This window comes from Ceratosolen solmsi, unplaced genomic scaffold (genome assembly GCF_000503995.2).
Source record: "Ceratosolen solmsi marchali unplaced genomic scaffold, CerSol_1.0 scaffold11, whole genome shotgun sequence".
NCBI classification, from domain to species: domain Eukaryota; kingdom Metazoa; phylum Arthropoda; class Insecta; order Hymenoptera; family Agaonidae; genus Ceratosolen; species Ceratosolen solmsi.
In genome coordinates, this window is record NW_011948416.1 from 1,692,596 (window position 1) to 1,707,396 (window position 14,801).

At 23.2% G+C, this 14,801-nt stretch overlaps 1 protein-coding gene across 1 annotated transcript in view; it reads left to right on the forward strand.

Annotated features, from left to right (window-relative positions):
• Nucleotides 1-14,801, forward strand: part of LOC105359159 (hemicentin-1) — a 53,819-nt gene that overhangs the window by 24,535 nt on the left and 14,483 nt on the right. Inside the window, exon 2 of the mRNA XM_011495663.1 lies at nt 9,511-9,731. Within this exon, the coding sequence (XP_011493965.1) occupies nt 9,511-9,731 (221 nt within the window). The remainder of the gene's footprint in view (nt 1-9,510; nt 9,732-14,801) is intronic.

Here is a 14,801-nt window from a genome sequence, read left to right on the forward strand (position 1 = left end):
GATGTCGTGTATATATATATATATATATATATATATATATATATATATATATATACATGCCAAGAGGGATATTCGAATAAGGGGATGTCGGATAAGGCCAATCGTCGAGTATGCGTATGAGAGTCCGCTGTTGAAATATTAATCCTACCGAATGGCACCACTGTTGTACCCCACCTTTTGCAAAAATATAAATGTGCCTGAATTCGTGAACATAAAATGAGTAGAAACATAAAACGGTCCAAAGCTTTATCAATTTCAATTCCGATTCTGATGACAGTTGGAAGCGAGATGGAGAAAATTTATATATATATATATATATATATATATATATATATATATATATATATACATATTTACACGCACGCAAATGCGTGTCCACGGATATGTATTTTACGTAACGAATTACTTCGAATTAAAGCGATTGAAAATTTAAATTTAGGAATTCCGCTCTTTGATAATTAATAGTTTTTAAAAAGTAATAACAGTGACAGAAGGTATAGATTGCTTTTAATTAAATAAAAATAGATTTCTTATTGCCTTAAATTATAATGTAAAATTGAAACTTCATTTTATATTTCCATTAAAATATGAGAAATCAGAGGTTATATATGATAAACATTTTTGATTAAAAGAAAATCACGCTTATATAAACTTTAATTGACCTTAAGAATTTTTACAAATATACTAGATTATATAGTCAGAAAATACAATGAAATTATATACAATAGTGAGGATTAGTATAGGGTATATAGCCATCATTGAAAAAATAATTGAAAACTACGTTGGCTGTAATGGCTTTTATGAAATTTTCAGATACTTATTCTGCTTTCTGACATGATTTTGTCGATATCAAGAATTTCCTTCAATCTATAATAACAATTTTTTAAGAAAAAATTTAAACTCTTGTAAAAAACTATTTTTATTTAATATATTTAATGATATTTATGAAATGTACACGTCATATTTAATAATATGATGTATTACAAATGTATTTTGCATGTGAAACTTATAATGTGTCGAAATTTAAATAAGTAATGATTTTGTCAAATTCTAAAATTCCGTTCATATTCTTATTTGTCTGAAATTATTTGTAAAAATATCTATACATCAATATCATTGCTAACATTGTCCTAAATATATTAATAAATCAAAATAATGAAAGATTTCGCCCCACTCAAATTTTAGGCAATTTTTTTCATGAATACACCCGAATAAATTCTTATTATAAAGTTTCATTAAGTACTGGTACTGAACAATTTATTTAACCAAAACAATAGTTATATAAACCAAACTACACTAAACTTAATTTGTATTTTGATATTATGTTAGCAAACATTAACATTCTCTTTTTCTTTAAAGTTACGTCCGCGCTTACGTATACGCACATAAATGTAGAAGCTTCTATAAAACAGTCTAGATGCAATAACGGAAATCTAGTTGCTGATAGCTGAAAGTAAATGAGTTACTGGGAATTCACAATATAAGCTATATATGGAAATATGGAATTTCGCACGTAGTGGTTTTGCGGAGAAAGACTTTCAATATATAGTCGAATATATATTGTGAATGTAATGAATACATATTGTGTAATATATAAATATATACATATATTTCTTTTTCAGGATTAAATGCATTAAAATTAGTGATATTTTTATTTTATCGTATTGAAAAGTACGATTTGAAATGGTTATAACGAATAATTTTTTTTACATTTTATCATTGAATTGTAATTAGATAGACATAGTCTATAAAAGGAATTTATTCTAAATAATGCAGATATTTTAAACTTAAAGAAATAAATAAATTAAAAATACTAATAAAAAGTTATTTTATAATATTCCCTTAATTATTTCCTTTAATTCAATTTTTCAGTCATTAGTTTTAAATAAAATATATTTTTGGATTATTTGAAATTAGTTGTCTTAAACAGATACTATATACATTAACACATTGATTTACAAAAACATAATTTTGTACATAAAAAAACATTTCCTTAAAACTTATATTTGGAGTGTATGTTGTTGATTATGTATATTATGTATATAATGAATATTGTTTTCTAACATAATATATTTTACACGTATAGTTCATTAACTGTTAAAACAAATTTTTCGTGATGTAATAATATTTAATTGGCGACCTAATATTTAATGCTGACATAATTTTTTTTTTTTTTGTATATCTATGATTGAAGTGCTGTAGGCTAAATTAATTTATTATTTAATACAATTTTGTTTTAATGAATTAAATGAAAATACAGTAAATTAATAAGCTAATCATGTAGTTTAATAATTATAATATTTATATAATAGTAGTCTGATACTAATAATTTTCTATTAATATCCCTAAGTCCATATGTAGCATCAGATTAAAATTTATTGTTTAGCAAAATACGTTGAATAGTTAGTTAAATTATTTTAATATCTAAATAGTTTTGAAATAATATACTCATATAATAAAATAATACATTAGAAAATAATTTTTAATTATTTCTCTTTCTAATATTTTATTTTGATTGACCGTTTTCAAGTTATAACGCGTATCTTTTAAGTTATTCTGAAATTTTATATATTACACGATTACAATGATTTATACATGTTTATAATGCTGTATGAATTGACCTTTCCCTCTTTTTTCTTTGACTATAAAAAAATTAAATTTTTAAAGCTACTTAATTTTTAGTTTTTATAGAATTTTTTTCTAAAAGAAAATGGCAGTAAATTTCACTGCTTTAGTATTACTAGTTTCAGCATGTGTTACTTAGGTTCATTCTATTATTAAAGATACTCTGTATCACTTAAATAGCTGTATATCATATAAATTATCATATAGCATGAAGAATTAAATTATAAACGCGATCTATGAATATTAAATTTAGTTTAATAATTAATATTTTTTAAATCAACCAGAAAATCACTAAATTTGATTTTCTCACATTGTTATAATAGTATAATAAATCGATAAGGCAAAGCTCATACTTCTCTATGATTAATATTAATTCTAAGATATTGATTATGAAAGGCAAATTCAATTATTGATATATATTAAAATCAATGTAATAATATAGTAAAATAGCAATATTATAGTAAAATAGATACAAATTCTCAATTAACAAAGATATTTAATTACTTGTTATACATTTCTTTTTTAAATTGTTTTTTTATTCATAAATATTGAAGTATTATATAGTCATTTTTATGTGAATTATTTATATAATACTATTAAACATAAGAGGAAGAAGCTTATATTAAAATACATGATATTTTTTACGTATAATTTGTTGCTATTTTATATCAAATATTCATTATATTAAGTATTATAATTAATAATAAAGTTGAATTAATAAAACGTTTTAAATATATGGAAAATTTTAAAAAATCAATTAGAAGTAATTAAAGTTCTTTAAAATCCAATTTAACATATATTTTGTATTGCTCTGGAAAAAATTGAGGTCAGTTCAATCAATTTTAAAGTATGTTTATCAAATTTTAATGTGGGTTATTTTAACTGTAGCAGAGACATATTTCGAAAGCTATTTTTTTTTTTTTAATGCAAATCTACCTTTATAGTTTTTTGAAAGTATCTCATTATGAACTTAAATTTGAATTTATAAATTTTATTAAGTTGTCAGATTCTAGTAAATTTATAAAATCAGGCATTCTTTATGTATACTATTTGTTCTGTATATTGGTTCAGAATTAATTTTTAAGTTTTCATTTTATATTTCAAATCAATCGCTAAAAATTCTAGCATTTAGTATTATTAATATGTAAAAATTGTATTCAAATTATCTTTCAAATTTAATACGTACGTTCATCATTTTTTCATTTAAAATTCACCCGAAGATATTAATTACTATATCATTAAGATTCAGATTATGTTAAGCCACTAAGAAATTCCAACAAAATACAACATTCATTTTATTAAAAATATAAAAATAATGTTAAATTACATTTTGTTAATGAAAGTAATATGTATATATTAATAAGGTGATTGCGAAATATATAACTGAAATATCGCTGAAGAAAATGCAGTGGAATCAGTAGAGCGTGAATGATGTATCAGCGCCAATCGATCGCGAAGAATTAATTACAGACCAAATGGTCGGGTGTATTATTGCTGTTCTCAAATCTCCTAGCGCATGGTTGTGTGGCTGCTTGCGCTTCAGTGGATTTCTAAGTCCAAAATCATGATGAATGATTTTATTGAGTACTTACCAGTGCAATCGAGTGCAAGTGTGCCTCCTGTCTAATTCTGCTGATTTTCGTACTCGTCGATCATAAATGTGACTTGGCATTGTGACCTTGCACGTGACTGACACTGTGACTTGTAGTCCTACAATGGTGAATCGGGTCACCTAGACTTGCATTTACTTCCTCGGCAAATTAATCATTCAAAAGTGAGAAAATATGTTTGACTACAAGATTGTAGTTGCTGCGCTGATCGACTACGGTAGATATTAATTTAGACAAATAGTCCGTATATTGTCTATTGAAATAAAATACAACACTGACCATTAAATTTTATTATCTATTTTTAATTCTTTTAAAAGCAAATTACTGTATTTAAATGATTCTTGTCAGAGTAACTATTAAAATTTATATTATTGAAAAGGAAAAATTTATGTTTATAGAATTATTCAATTTATTAGAGCTTCCACTTTCTCGCATTATGTTTGAATTTATACAATGTACTTTTATTGCTAATTTATGCTAATTACTTAATTTTATCGCGAACGCTCAAATTTAGGAGTAAAAAGTTGTGAATATTATGAGTTACCACAGCTGGATAACATTTGTTGCAACTGGTGAGGCTATCTGTGAATTGTTGAGTAAGTCAAGGCAGTGAAATTATAGTTTGGCTTTACAGTCCTAGGATAACTTTACCTCTTTCTCGGAAATTCTCACAGATTGTAGAAGTATCACTTATCGAGAGATTCGCAAACTACCAACAACTTTGAAGATAACTTTATTAAATGTGCGTATTTTTTTTTTTTTTTTTTTTTTTTTTTTAACGATCAATCAATTAATTAATAAATTAACATTTCATTATATCTAATAAAATATAATGTTTTAACCTTTGAACTTGATTAAAATTTTATTCATAATGTCAGAACAATCAAGTTAGTAATTAATAATGATTAATAGCTGAAAGCGGTGAAGTATTTTAAAAATATATAATTATATAAAACTATAAGCTCTTGTATAAAATTATTTTATAGAAAAAACAATAAAAAGATATAATAATAATAATAATCATTCTTTGTTAAAAATACTTTGAATTACAAGCTATAATACTGTATTATTCTAAGTTACAAATCAAGTCAATTATCAAATTATGTATTACACAATATTATGCATTGTATGATTTTCAATGCGCCAAATACAAATTATTGTTTAAATAATAAATAATTAACGGAATGATATACTAAAAAATTTCTATTGAATATTACAACATAATTATGTATTTGCAGTATTATTGCATCAGATAAAATAGTACTCTGCTTTCAGCTTATTATAGGTAATACGATTAATACAAACCAGACTACCATTATGTACTAATATCATACAATAAAAGTATTTTGTAAATAAATTTATAATGTAATGGAGAATATGTAATGTCGTTATGTGTTCGTACTTAATTAATTTATTAAATACAATATATTGCGACGATTATGCTGACTTACTAAAAAATATAACATAACTACTGGTTATATGTATATATATGGTATATATATTATGGTATATATATATATATATATATATATATATATATATATATACTTTATTTGTAAAACATAATTTTATCAAAGATTACACTTTTACAATTTTATCAAAGGTATTACACATGAAAAAACTTTTCACGGTAAATAAATCCTTATTATAAAAATAAAAGGCTTATAACGCAAGTTTAAATATAATTGTGAATATTCATGCGAAATTCAAAGTCAATTGAACAATCAATTATTGAGTTAGGATGTTGTATAGAATTTCAGAAAATCCTATTTTGTAATTCTGTCCATGACTTATAACAGCTTTTGTATTGATTTTGATTTTATAGAATCAATACTATATGAAAATATTCTTTCTAGAATAAATATTTCAAATAATCCAGTATTATGTATCTTTTATCATTATTGACGAATTGATCAATCTTAATTTTTGAATTATTTTTTTTTCAAAAAATATTTTTATTAATTTTAGATAGCAGATAAATAAAATTTAATATTTTTGGAAATAATTTATTCTATGGTAAAAATATAAAATGTATAATTCACAGCAATTTTTAATTTTTTTTTTTTAATTACATGTTTATATAAATTGTAGTTTTCTTTCATAAAACAATTGTGAAGAATTCTTTATATTATTTTTATAATAAAATTTTCATAACGATATTTTTTTAACCATATACTTTTTATTTGGAAAATGAGTATATTTTCCGAATGCTATTAAATGATATATTATTTTGATTTGTGTATTCGACCATTCTTATAATTCTTATTAAATTATATATTATATAGTAATTATAAATTTAAACATTCGTATGCTAGATTTATTAGAATTACAAAAATATTTTTGTATACAAAAAATTTTATTATAAATATGTAAAGTATATAAGATATGTATGTAATAAAAAAGTATATACGATATGTAATAATATAAATATATATATATATATATATATATATAAATAATTTATTTATTTGTTAATAAGCAATTTATATACATATTGTTCATTGTAATTATTATATGATTCTATAAATTTAGTTCAATATATAATTAAACTTTCGTATAATTATAATTTATCTTGTAACCTTTATTATCTATTTTAATAGTAAAACAAATAATAATAATTTTGTAGATTTAGATTGTTTATACAATTTATATACATTAATTTTATATATTATTATATATCATATATAAAACTAATGTTAACTAATAATTACCTAATTATTAATTATTAATTAATATTATACAATAAATATTATTAATTATTATCTAATAACTACTTAATTACTACTAATAAATAGTTAACTAATATTATTTATATAATATATAATAGTTTTAAAATGTACATTTTATATAATAGAATAATTATAAAGATTCAATTCTAAGAGTGGCTATAGAGAAAATTCTTAAAATATAACTTTTCCTTCGAAGTATTTGAAAGAAGAAACCAGAAGTTTACAGGTATTTCACTGTATAAAATTATGTGTATCAATTCATAGTTAATATTACAATTTTAATCAAAAGATGGTCTTGAAGGTTTAATTATACAAGAATGTTGAATTCGATCCAGGATTTTGATAAGTTATTAGAACATTGAATATGAGTTCCTTGTTAGTGGAAGATTATAGAAAATTTCATTAATCTGAAGGCTGGATGGGTGTATCTGAAATGATAAGAAATAGCTAAAAGATAAATTTAGATCTTGTGTTAGCTATTTCGTTTATGGAAGACTGTGGTTCTTACTTTTAACAAATTGAATTTATAAATAATTATAATGAAGTTTTATTTGATTTCAATTAATATTTATTTTATATTTTAATCATAATTCTTTTGATTTACATTCAAATGTACGTAGTTCTTTAATGTTTATCAAGCAATTTTAATTCTACGACGATAGCGAAATTTGCTTTATTTATTATATACACATACTTTTATACCATTCATATATTATTTTAAAATATATTGTTTTACAATTATATTTTTACAATAGAGTAGCAGAACATGTACACTTTATTTTTATCCTCCATATAAATATTTTAGATTTGTTTAATATTTATGAGTTGTTTGCTTAAAATATTGAAAATTTTGATTATATATTTATATTTCACAAATGAATCAGAGAATTAATTTAGAATTTTCAAAATTTTTTATATTAATTTATTATAATTTGATATGCTACAGTCTAAATTTTTTTAAATTTTCATTGTATTGTTAAAAACTTATTTTTTTTATAATGCTCAATAACATTTGAATTACAATTTTGAACTTTTACTTAAAAAATTATCGGCATGTACAATATCGGCACGCCTGAAAATTTGTCACAAAGAATATAAGATTAATAAATTCTTTTACGTGAAAAGTAGTTTAGTAATTACAATTTTTTTATTAATTATATTTTTTTATTAATGTTTCTATTAATTTGTTATTGTAAAGAGTGAAATAGGCCGTACAAAAATAGGCAATGAATTTATATTTATGTAAACTGGAGGAATGTGCACAGAAAATTTTTCTTTTGTTATATCTTATGTCTGTGTTAATAATTTAATGCTTTGTATATTCGCTTTCAATGAAATTTTGAAGTGAATGAAGAAGAATATAAAACATAAAAATTAGTATTTCTATAGTAAAGATATATTAAAATATAGTGAACAAATATCAGGGTAAAATTTTATATGAAATAAATCAATTGTGAGCAATAATTTTCAATTTTTATATGAAATTAATAACTTTATTTAAATAACATGATATTTAACACAATATTTAAAAATAAATTTATGTTCACGTTCCTGCAATTGAAATTGTGTAAGAAATATTTAATTAATTATAATATTAAATAACTTTAGACAAAAAATTTATATTAAATATTGTTTTCCTTTACAATTTTACTGTTTTACTTAAATCAAGTTATATTTAAAAGAATAGATAAAATTTTAAAACTCAAAAAACTTGTTATATGTAAAAATTATTCCTAATAATCATCAAATTTTATTTTGTTTTGAATATATGTTTTACATTATAGTAACGAAATCGTTTAAAGCTAAAAACTCCCAATGGTTCCGCATGAACGAACAAATTTTTGAAATGTTTAAAATTTACAATCATTGTATAATGTCTATTATTTCATAATTTACTTTAATATGTTAGAGTAAATAAATTTAAAACAAATACTTTTATGCAGGAACTAATTTTAATACATCGTTCGGCAGCTCATCCTCCCGCAGCATTTTATATAAAATTTTTTACCAACCTAAAATTACATCTTATATAATTTGAATAAATGTAATTGCGCAATCTAAATAATATTTTTTATATAATTGTGTATGAGTAAAATACTAAAGTAAATATACCGAAAAACATATAGATGTATTGGGAAAATGTTTTAAATGATGATAGAAGCATACATATTTTTGTTTGAAAAATCCTCTTTGCCGCGTTTCATTACAAACGAAAAACAGAAAAGTTTTATAACAAATCTTCGATAACAAATCAGCCTCGGCCTCCAACGATCCCCGAAATCGACTCGATAAAAAAAAAAAAAAAAAAAAAAAAAAAAAAAAAAAAGATAGAATATAAGCAAGAAAAATAAAAAATCCTTCCCACACACCCCACAAATCCACCTCCTCCAACCATCCCATCCCCACTCCAACTCTTTGCACTCGTTCTTTCAATCCACATAAAAAAAAAAAGGGAATTTGCGTTTTAAATGGACCTGCCAGAGCTTGCGCTTTTGAGCGTTACGCGTGTATACACTAAAGCGGAAATCACCCGGTCATTTTTCCAGGAGGCGGTCTCAGGCTGATCGATGGGGCCACCGCCAGCGTCGGAGAGAAGCGGGAGGACATTGGGGCCGAGAAGCGCGCGCAGCAGCCCAGAACGGTGGGGATGCCAACGGCGATGAGCGCCAAGGCTCACTTCGCCGAAGAGGGTAGCGAGAACGTGACTGCCCTTATAGGACAGCCGGCAGTTCTTTTCTGCAAGGTTAAGAATCTTGGGAATAGAACGGTGAGTAATATCCGTCTAGCTCAAGATCTATTAAAGTACAGCAAATCCGCCCTTTACGCGCTGCGCTTGATCCGTTTTGTCCGCGTTCTCTTTCATTATGCTAGTTCGGTGATTATTTTGACAAAGGTACGCCGTACTTTTATATTGGCAATATATCGAGGTCTTATGGAAAAATGCAAGTCTGGATGATCTCCTCGAGTTTGATAGCCCTTTCTTTATTAAGATTGTACACAAGGAATTTCTGAAGCTGTGGGACACTGTAATTCGTTCAATTTTTTATAAAAAAACCTCATATTTTTCTTCGTGATAGAAACTAAGCCTTGCAGATTTCATTAATATACATCAAGGAATGTACGTGAGCGGCTTTTCAAATATAAGATCGTAACTCTCTATGAAGTAACATTTAAAAATCAAAACTCAATTTGAAAGAAATAACGACAGGGCTTTGCGTGGAAGTAAAACCTTTAAGTCTTTCATAAAATATTCCTTTGTCGAACAAAATCTTCAAAATGTGCTAAAACGTTATTATTAATAATATCAAGGAAATTTAAAAATAACTAAAATATTGAACATTCTTATAATTAGATTCTTAATAAATGTGTTTTAATTAGTTTTCTTAATAATTACGTATTAATTGAAAACACGTTATTTTTTATAATTACCATATGCTTAAAAATATGTTCATTATATGAAAATAAAAAGGTATTAAGTAAAAGTTTGCAATATAAATAATTTAATAGATATACAAAGTTTTAATTAAAATCAATTCGGACCGGGTTTCTGAGAGATTTTTGATAATTAAAGAATTAAAAACTGAAAAAATCTTAATTGAAGTTTCATGAAGAAAATAAACATTATAATTCTAAGTAAACTTTATAATTTATTTGCCAGTAAGTAAATGTTCAAAGATTTCTAATTGCAAATATACAACCATTTAAATTTAATTTAATATTTACTAACTGCTATTTGAAAATTTTTATGTTGAATTGTGTAAAAAAGTAAAATTGAATTTTATTCATTATTATAATTGAATATGTTGTATTAATTAGCACTAATATAATTTTCAGAATTATTACATAAAAATGAAAAATTAGTAAAATAATCACATTATTTATATATATATATATATCATTTAAATTGTCATATATTATTAAAATACAATACATTGTAAGAAAATTTCACGTACCGAAAGCTTTTTGCTCAACTTTGCTTTTACTTCGTTACTTGTTGGAAACTCAGTAAGGTAAGCCTAAATGATGTTGTAGTCCGTAAAGGCTGCAGCATTCGAGAAAATTGTTATGAATTTTTTAATAAGATAATCGTATACGATTAAATAAGAAATGAAATCAGTGGATTGACAAGTAAATAAATAACGATTGAATTGCCTATTAATATTGATTTTGAAGGGGATGGGTAATCTCGGAGATGTTGCTTCAGCAATTGTCAACGACTAAATATAATTAACGTAAATCAGCTTACCACAGGTTCATCACTCATTCCTTTATCTCCAACTTCCTCCGACTTTTTCTCCTGAATGCTTGTTCAGCTTTTTTTAATGAATATCTAATATCTAATATCTGTATCCTTAATTTGACAATTTTTATGTTCTTTCTTGATGCGGATCATGGGCTAATTTTCTTTCTTTTCTATTTATCTGCTCCTTTTCTTATCGTTCCTTCGCTCAAAGCACCGTCTTTTCTTTTTTTTTACTTCCAATTATTTACATTTCTCCGTCTTTCAGGAACGAAACCAATACGTAAAAACTGTAAATCCTTATTATAATATTATACTGGAATGTGTACGTATACCTATGTGATATAAATATGTAAATAATTAGTAGTACACATAAAAGAAATCAATTATCAAAATTTAATGATATAATAGATTTTGAAACTGTAAATATATTATAGATATATTTAGTTTTAGTAATTGCAATATTTTACTATTTATAAATAATCCAATATTTTAAATATATTAAATAATATTATTTTTAAAGAAATTTATATTTGAGCATATTTAAATTAAATTGAGCATTGCATATATATGATTATATTTCCTATACTTTCTTTATAAAGTAAAATAAATCGAAGGTATTTAATTATTCGAGAAATAAAATATATTATAATGCACAACATTTATATTATTACTTATTTATAACTTTTTTGTTTGTTCAAATTCTTCAGTTGTACAGTGTATTACATTAAAGCACATCTAAATGATAACACTAAACCATTTTTAAGTGTAAATGTTAATACAACCAAAATCGACTACACTTTAAGTTATTCGTAGGTGATAATTTTTTCGTTTCTATTGCTACATTATTTTTTATTTATTGTATTTAATATATTTGCTAAATTATAATTCATTTAATGTGCACCCAAATTTTTTTCGTTTTAACTCACTTTTATGAAATCTAATACTTGTACTAAATAAATTGATATTCTTTAAAGGCACGAAACCTTATCTTTAACTTAAAGTTGACTTATTCCTTATTAAAAATTTTTAAACTTCAATTAAATAGATCCAGAAAGATATAGCGTATTTATTAAATTACGTGACAAAGTACAAAATAATTACATAATTAGTTTATCTAAGTTATTTCATATATTATTATTATTAAAAATCTTGACTAATATTAAATTATAAGATGTCATTTGAAATTTTTATTATTTATGTCAATATTTTTAAACATTTTCCATACCTACAGTCGCAGAAAATTTTATAGAGAGTTTGATGAATTGTGATATTTAACTATCAATATTATTACAAAAAAGTTTAGAATTTCGAAATACTTTGAAATATAGAAGTATCGATTTTTAAAAACCAATATTTTTAAAAGTATATCATTTTTAAAATATTCAATTTAAACTTCATGAATTAAGATTCAAAATTGCTATGATAAAGAAATTATAAGAAGAAATTATGTTCACAATCAAACTTATTTCATCTCTTTTTAATATTTATAGAGAACTCACTATAATTACTATTTTAAGTATTAATAATTTAAATATTTAAGGCACTATATCGAAAAGTAATCACTTTTAATAATAAGATTATTTGTGCAAATCAATATAACCTGCTAAAATTAACGTTAAAAATATCTTATTTATAAGTTTACTTTTAAAAGGGCACTTTTTCAATTGTTTGTTTGAATTATTTAAAAATAATGAACTTCATTATATAAAGTTTAATTTAAAAATATTGCAATTCATATATTAAAGTAGTCAACAATTAAAAAAAATTAATTTATTTAATCTTTAAACTAGAAAATGAAATATAATTTCTATATTAAAATTATTTTTCTTAATATTATTTTCTTGGGATTAATCAAAATCATTTAGCATTTTTATAATATATAGGAATAATAATAATTATTATTAGATTTTAGGTCAATGAATTTATCTTTACATTTATAATAGAATTTTTTCAATAATAAGTGTACGTAAAAATATAGAATCTTTTTTAATGTATACAATAATGATTATTATTGTAAATATGTTTAATTAAAGTCTTTATTATTATTGTCGTTATTGTTACATAAAAGAATATTCTAATAGTATTCTATAAATATTATACTAAAATTCAATAGTATAAATAAGAAAGGCAAATAAAATTTGTAAAATTAATTAAAAGGTGGTAATCCGTTGATTAAAAAAAGATAAGAAAATGATAATCAAAATGATTAAATATGGAAGATTGAGTAGTTAATAATGTAGTCCCACTTAAAAATAGTCAGCTCAATGAAAAAACTAATCTATTTTAAGAAATATAAATGCATTTCATCAGCCCTTGGCATAATAAGCCCTTGATAAAATCATGTTTTTATAATATCGTATTTATAATACTGTTTAATTACTCTATTTTTTATATTATTTTCTTTATTAAATTTTAAACTAAAGCGTTCGTTTATTCTGAAATTATTATGTCAGCAATATATGTAATAAGAACCACTGAATACCAGTGCATATTTTGTTTCTACAGAATTTATTTCATACGTTAGTAATGTTGTTAGAGATGGATGCAGAATACTAGTACTTATGCATTAATATCATAGTTGTTTATAGATTATAAGTATTATAAATTTGGAGATATCTAGTCATCTGGTTAGTCAATCTTCGCATAACACATACATTAGTCATTTATGCTGCCATCGTCAATGCACACATTCAATCTCTATGCAACCAATCTTTCCGGTACACAAGACTACGAGTCACAGTTTTCATTAAAGAAATAAAACATGAATTTTTTTAAAATTCATTTTTCAATATTCAATCTTTATAGTTATTTGTGAAATATTATTCTTACACAAAAAACGTATTGACAATCTGTTAGTTATATTATACCAAAATATTGTTAAATTGTATAAGATCTGATTATTTAAAAAATTTCTATACAATTAGAATTGAAATTTTATGCAGTTTTTTGTTTTAATTAAAAACATTTAATGAGCAACACTGAATCTTAAACGACTCTTTAATAAATAAATTACACAAACACTTCTTTAGTGAAGGACTGATTTTCTAAGAGCTATTCTATGAAAGGATTTCTTGAATTCATTAAAACTTTTTTATTTTAGATTCATAGTTAATGAATGCGATTCTTTATAGAAGATGAAAGTAATAAGATAACAAAAAGAAATGAATGAAAAGAGAGGTAAAAAAATAAAAAAATCTCAAAGTTCCGCACTATTATATTGAAATCAAAAGTTGAGGTCTCGACTGAATTTAGACTTTAATGCTTTAAGAAAAGTGGGTTATTAAAATAGAGAACAATACTGAATTAACGGAAATCTTCGGAATAATTTAAAGTCCAGGATATTTTTTATTAGTAACAAATTGTTGATGTAACTTACGCGCAATGATATTGTATTGATTGCTTAATCAGTATGTAATAATAATATTAAACTTGCTTACGAATCACACATAAGTTATGTAAATTAAATATACTTCCAACTTTGTACAGTTATGTTACAGTTATTATATTATACATTTTATCAGAAGATAAATATGAAGTTGATCTGTAAAATAAATAATAATAATAATAATAATAATAACAATAATAACAATAACA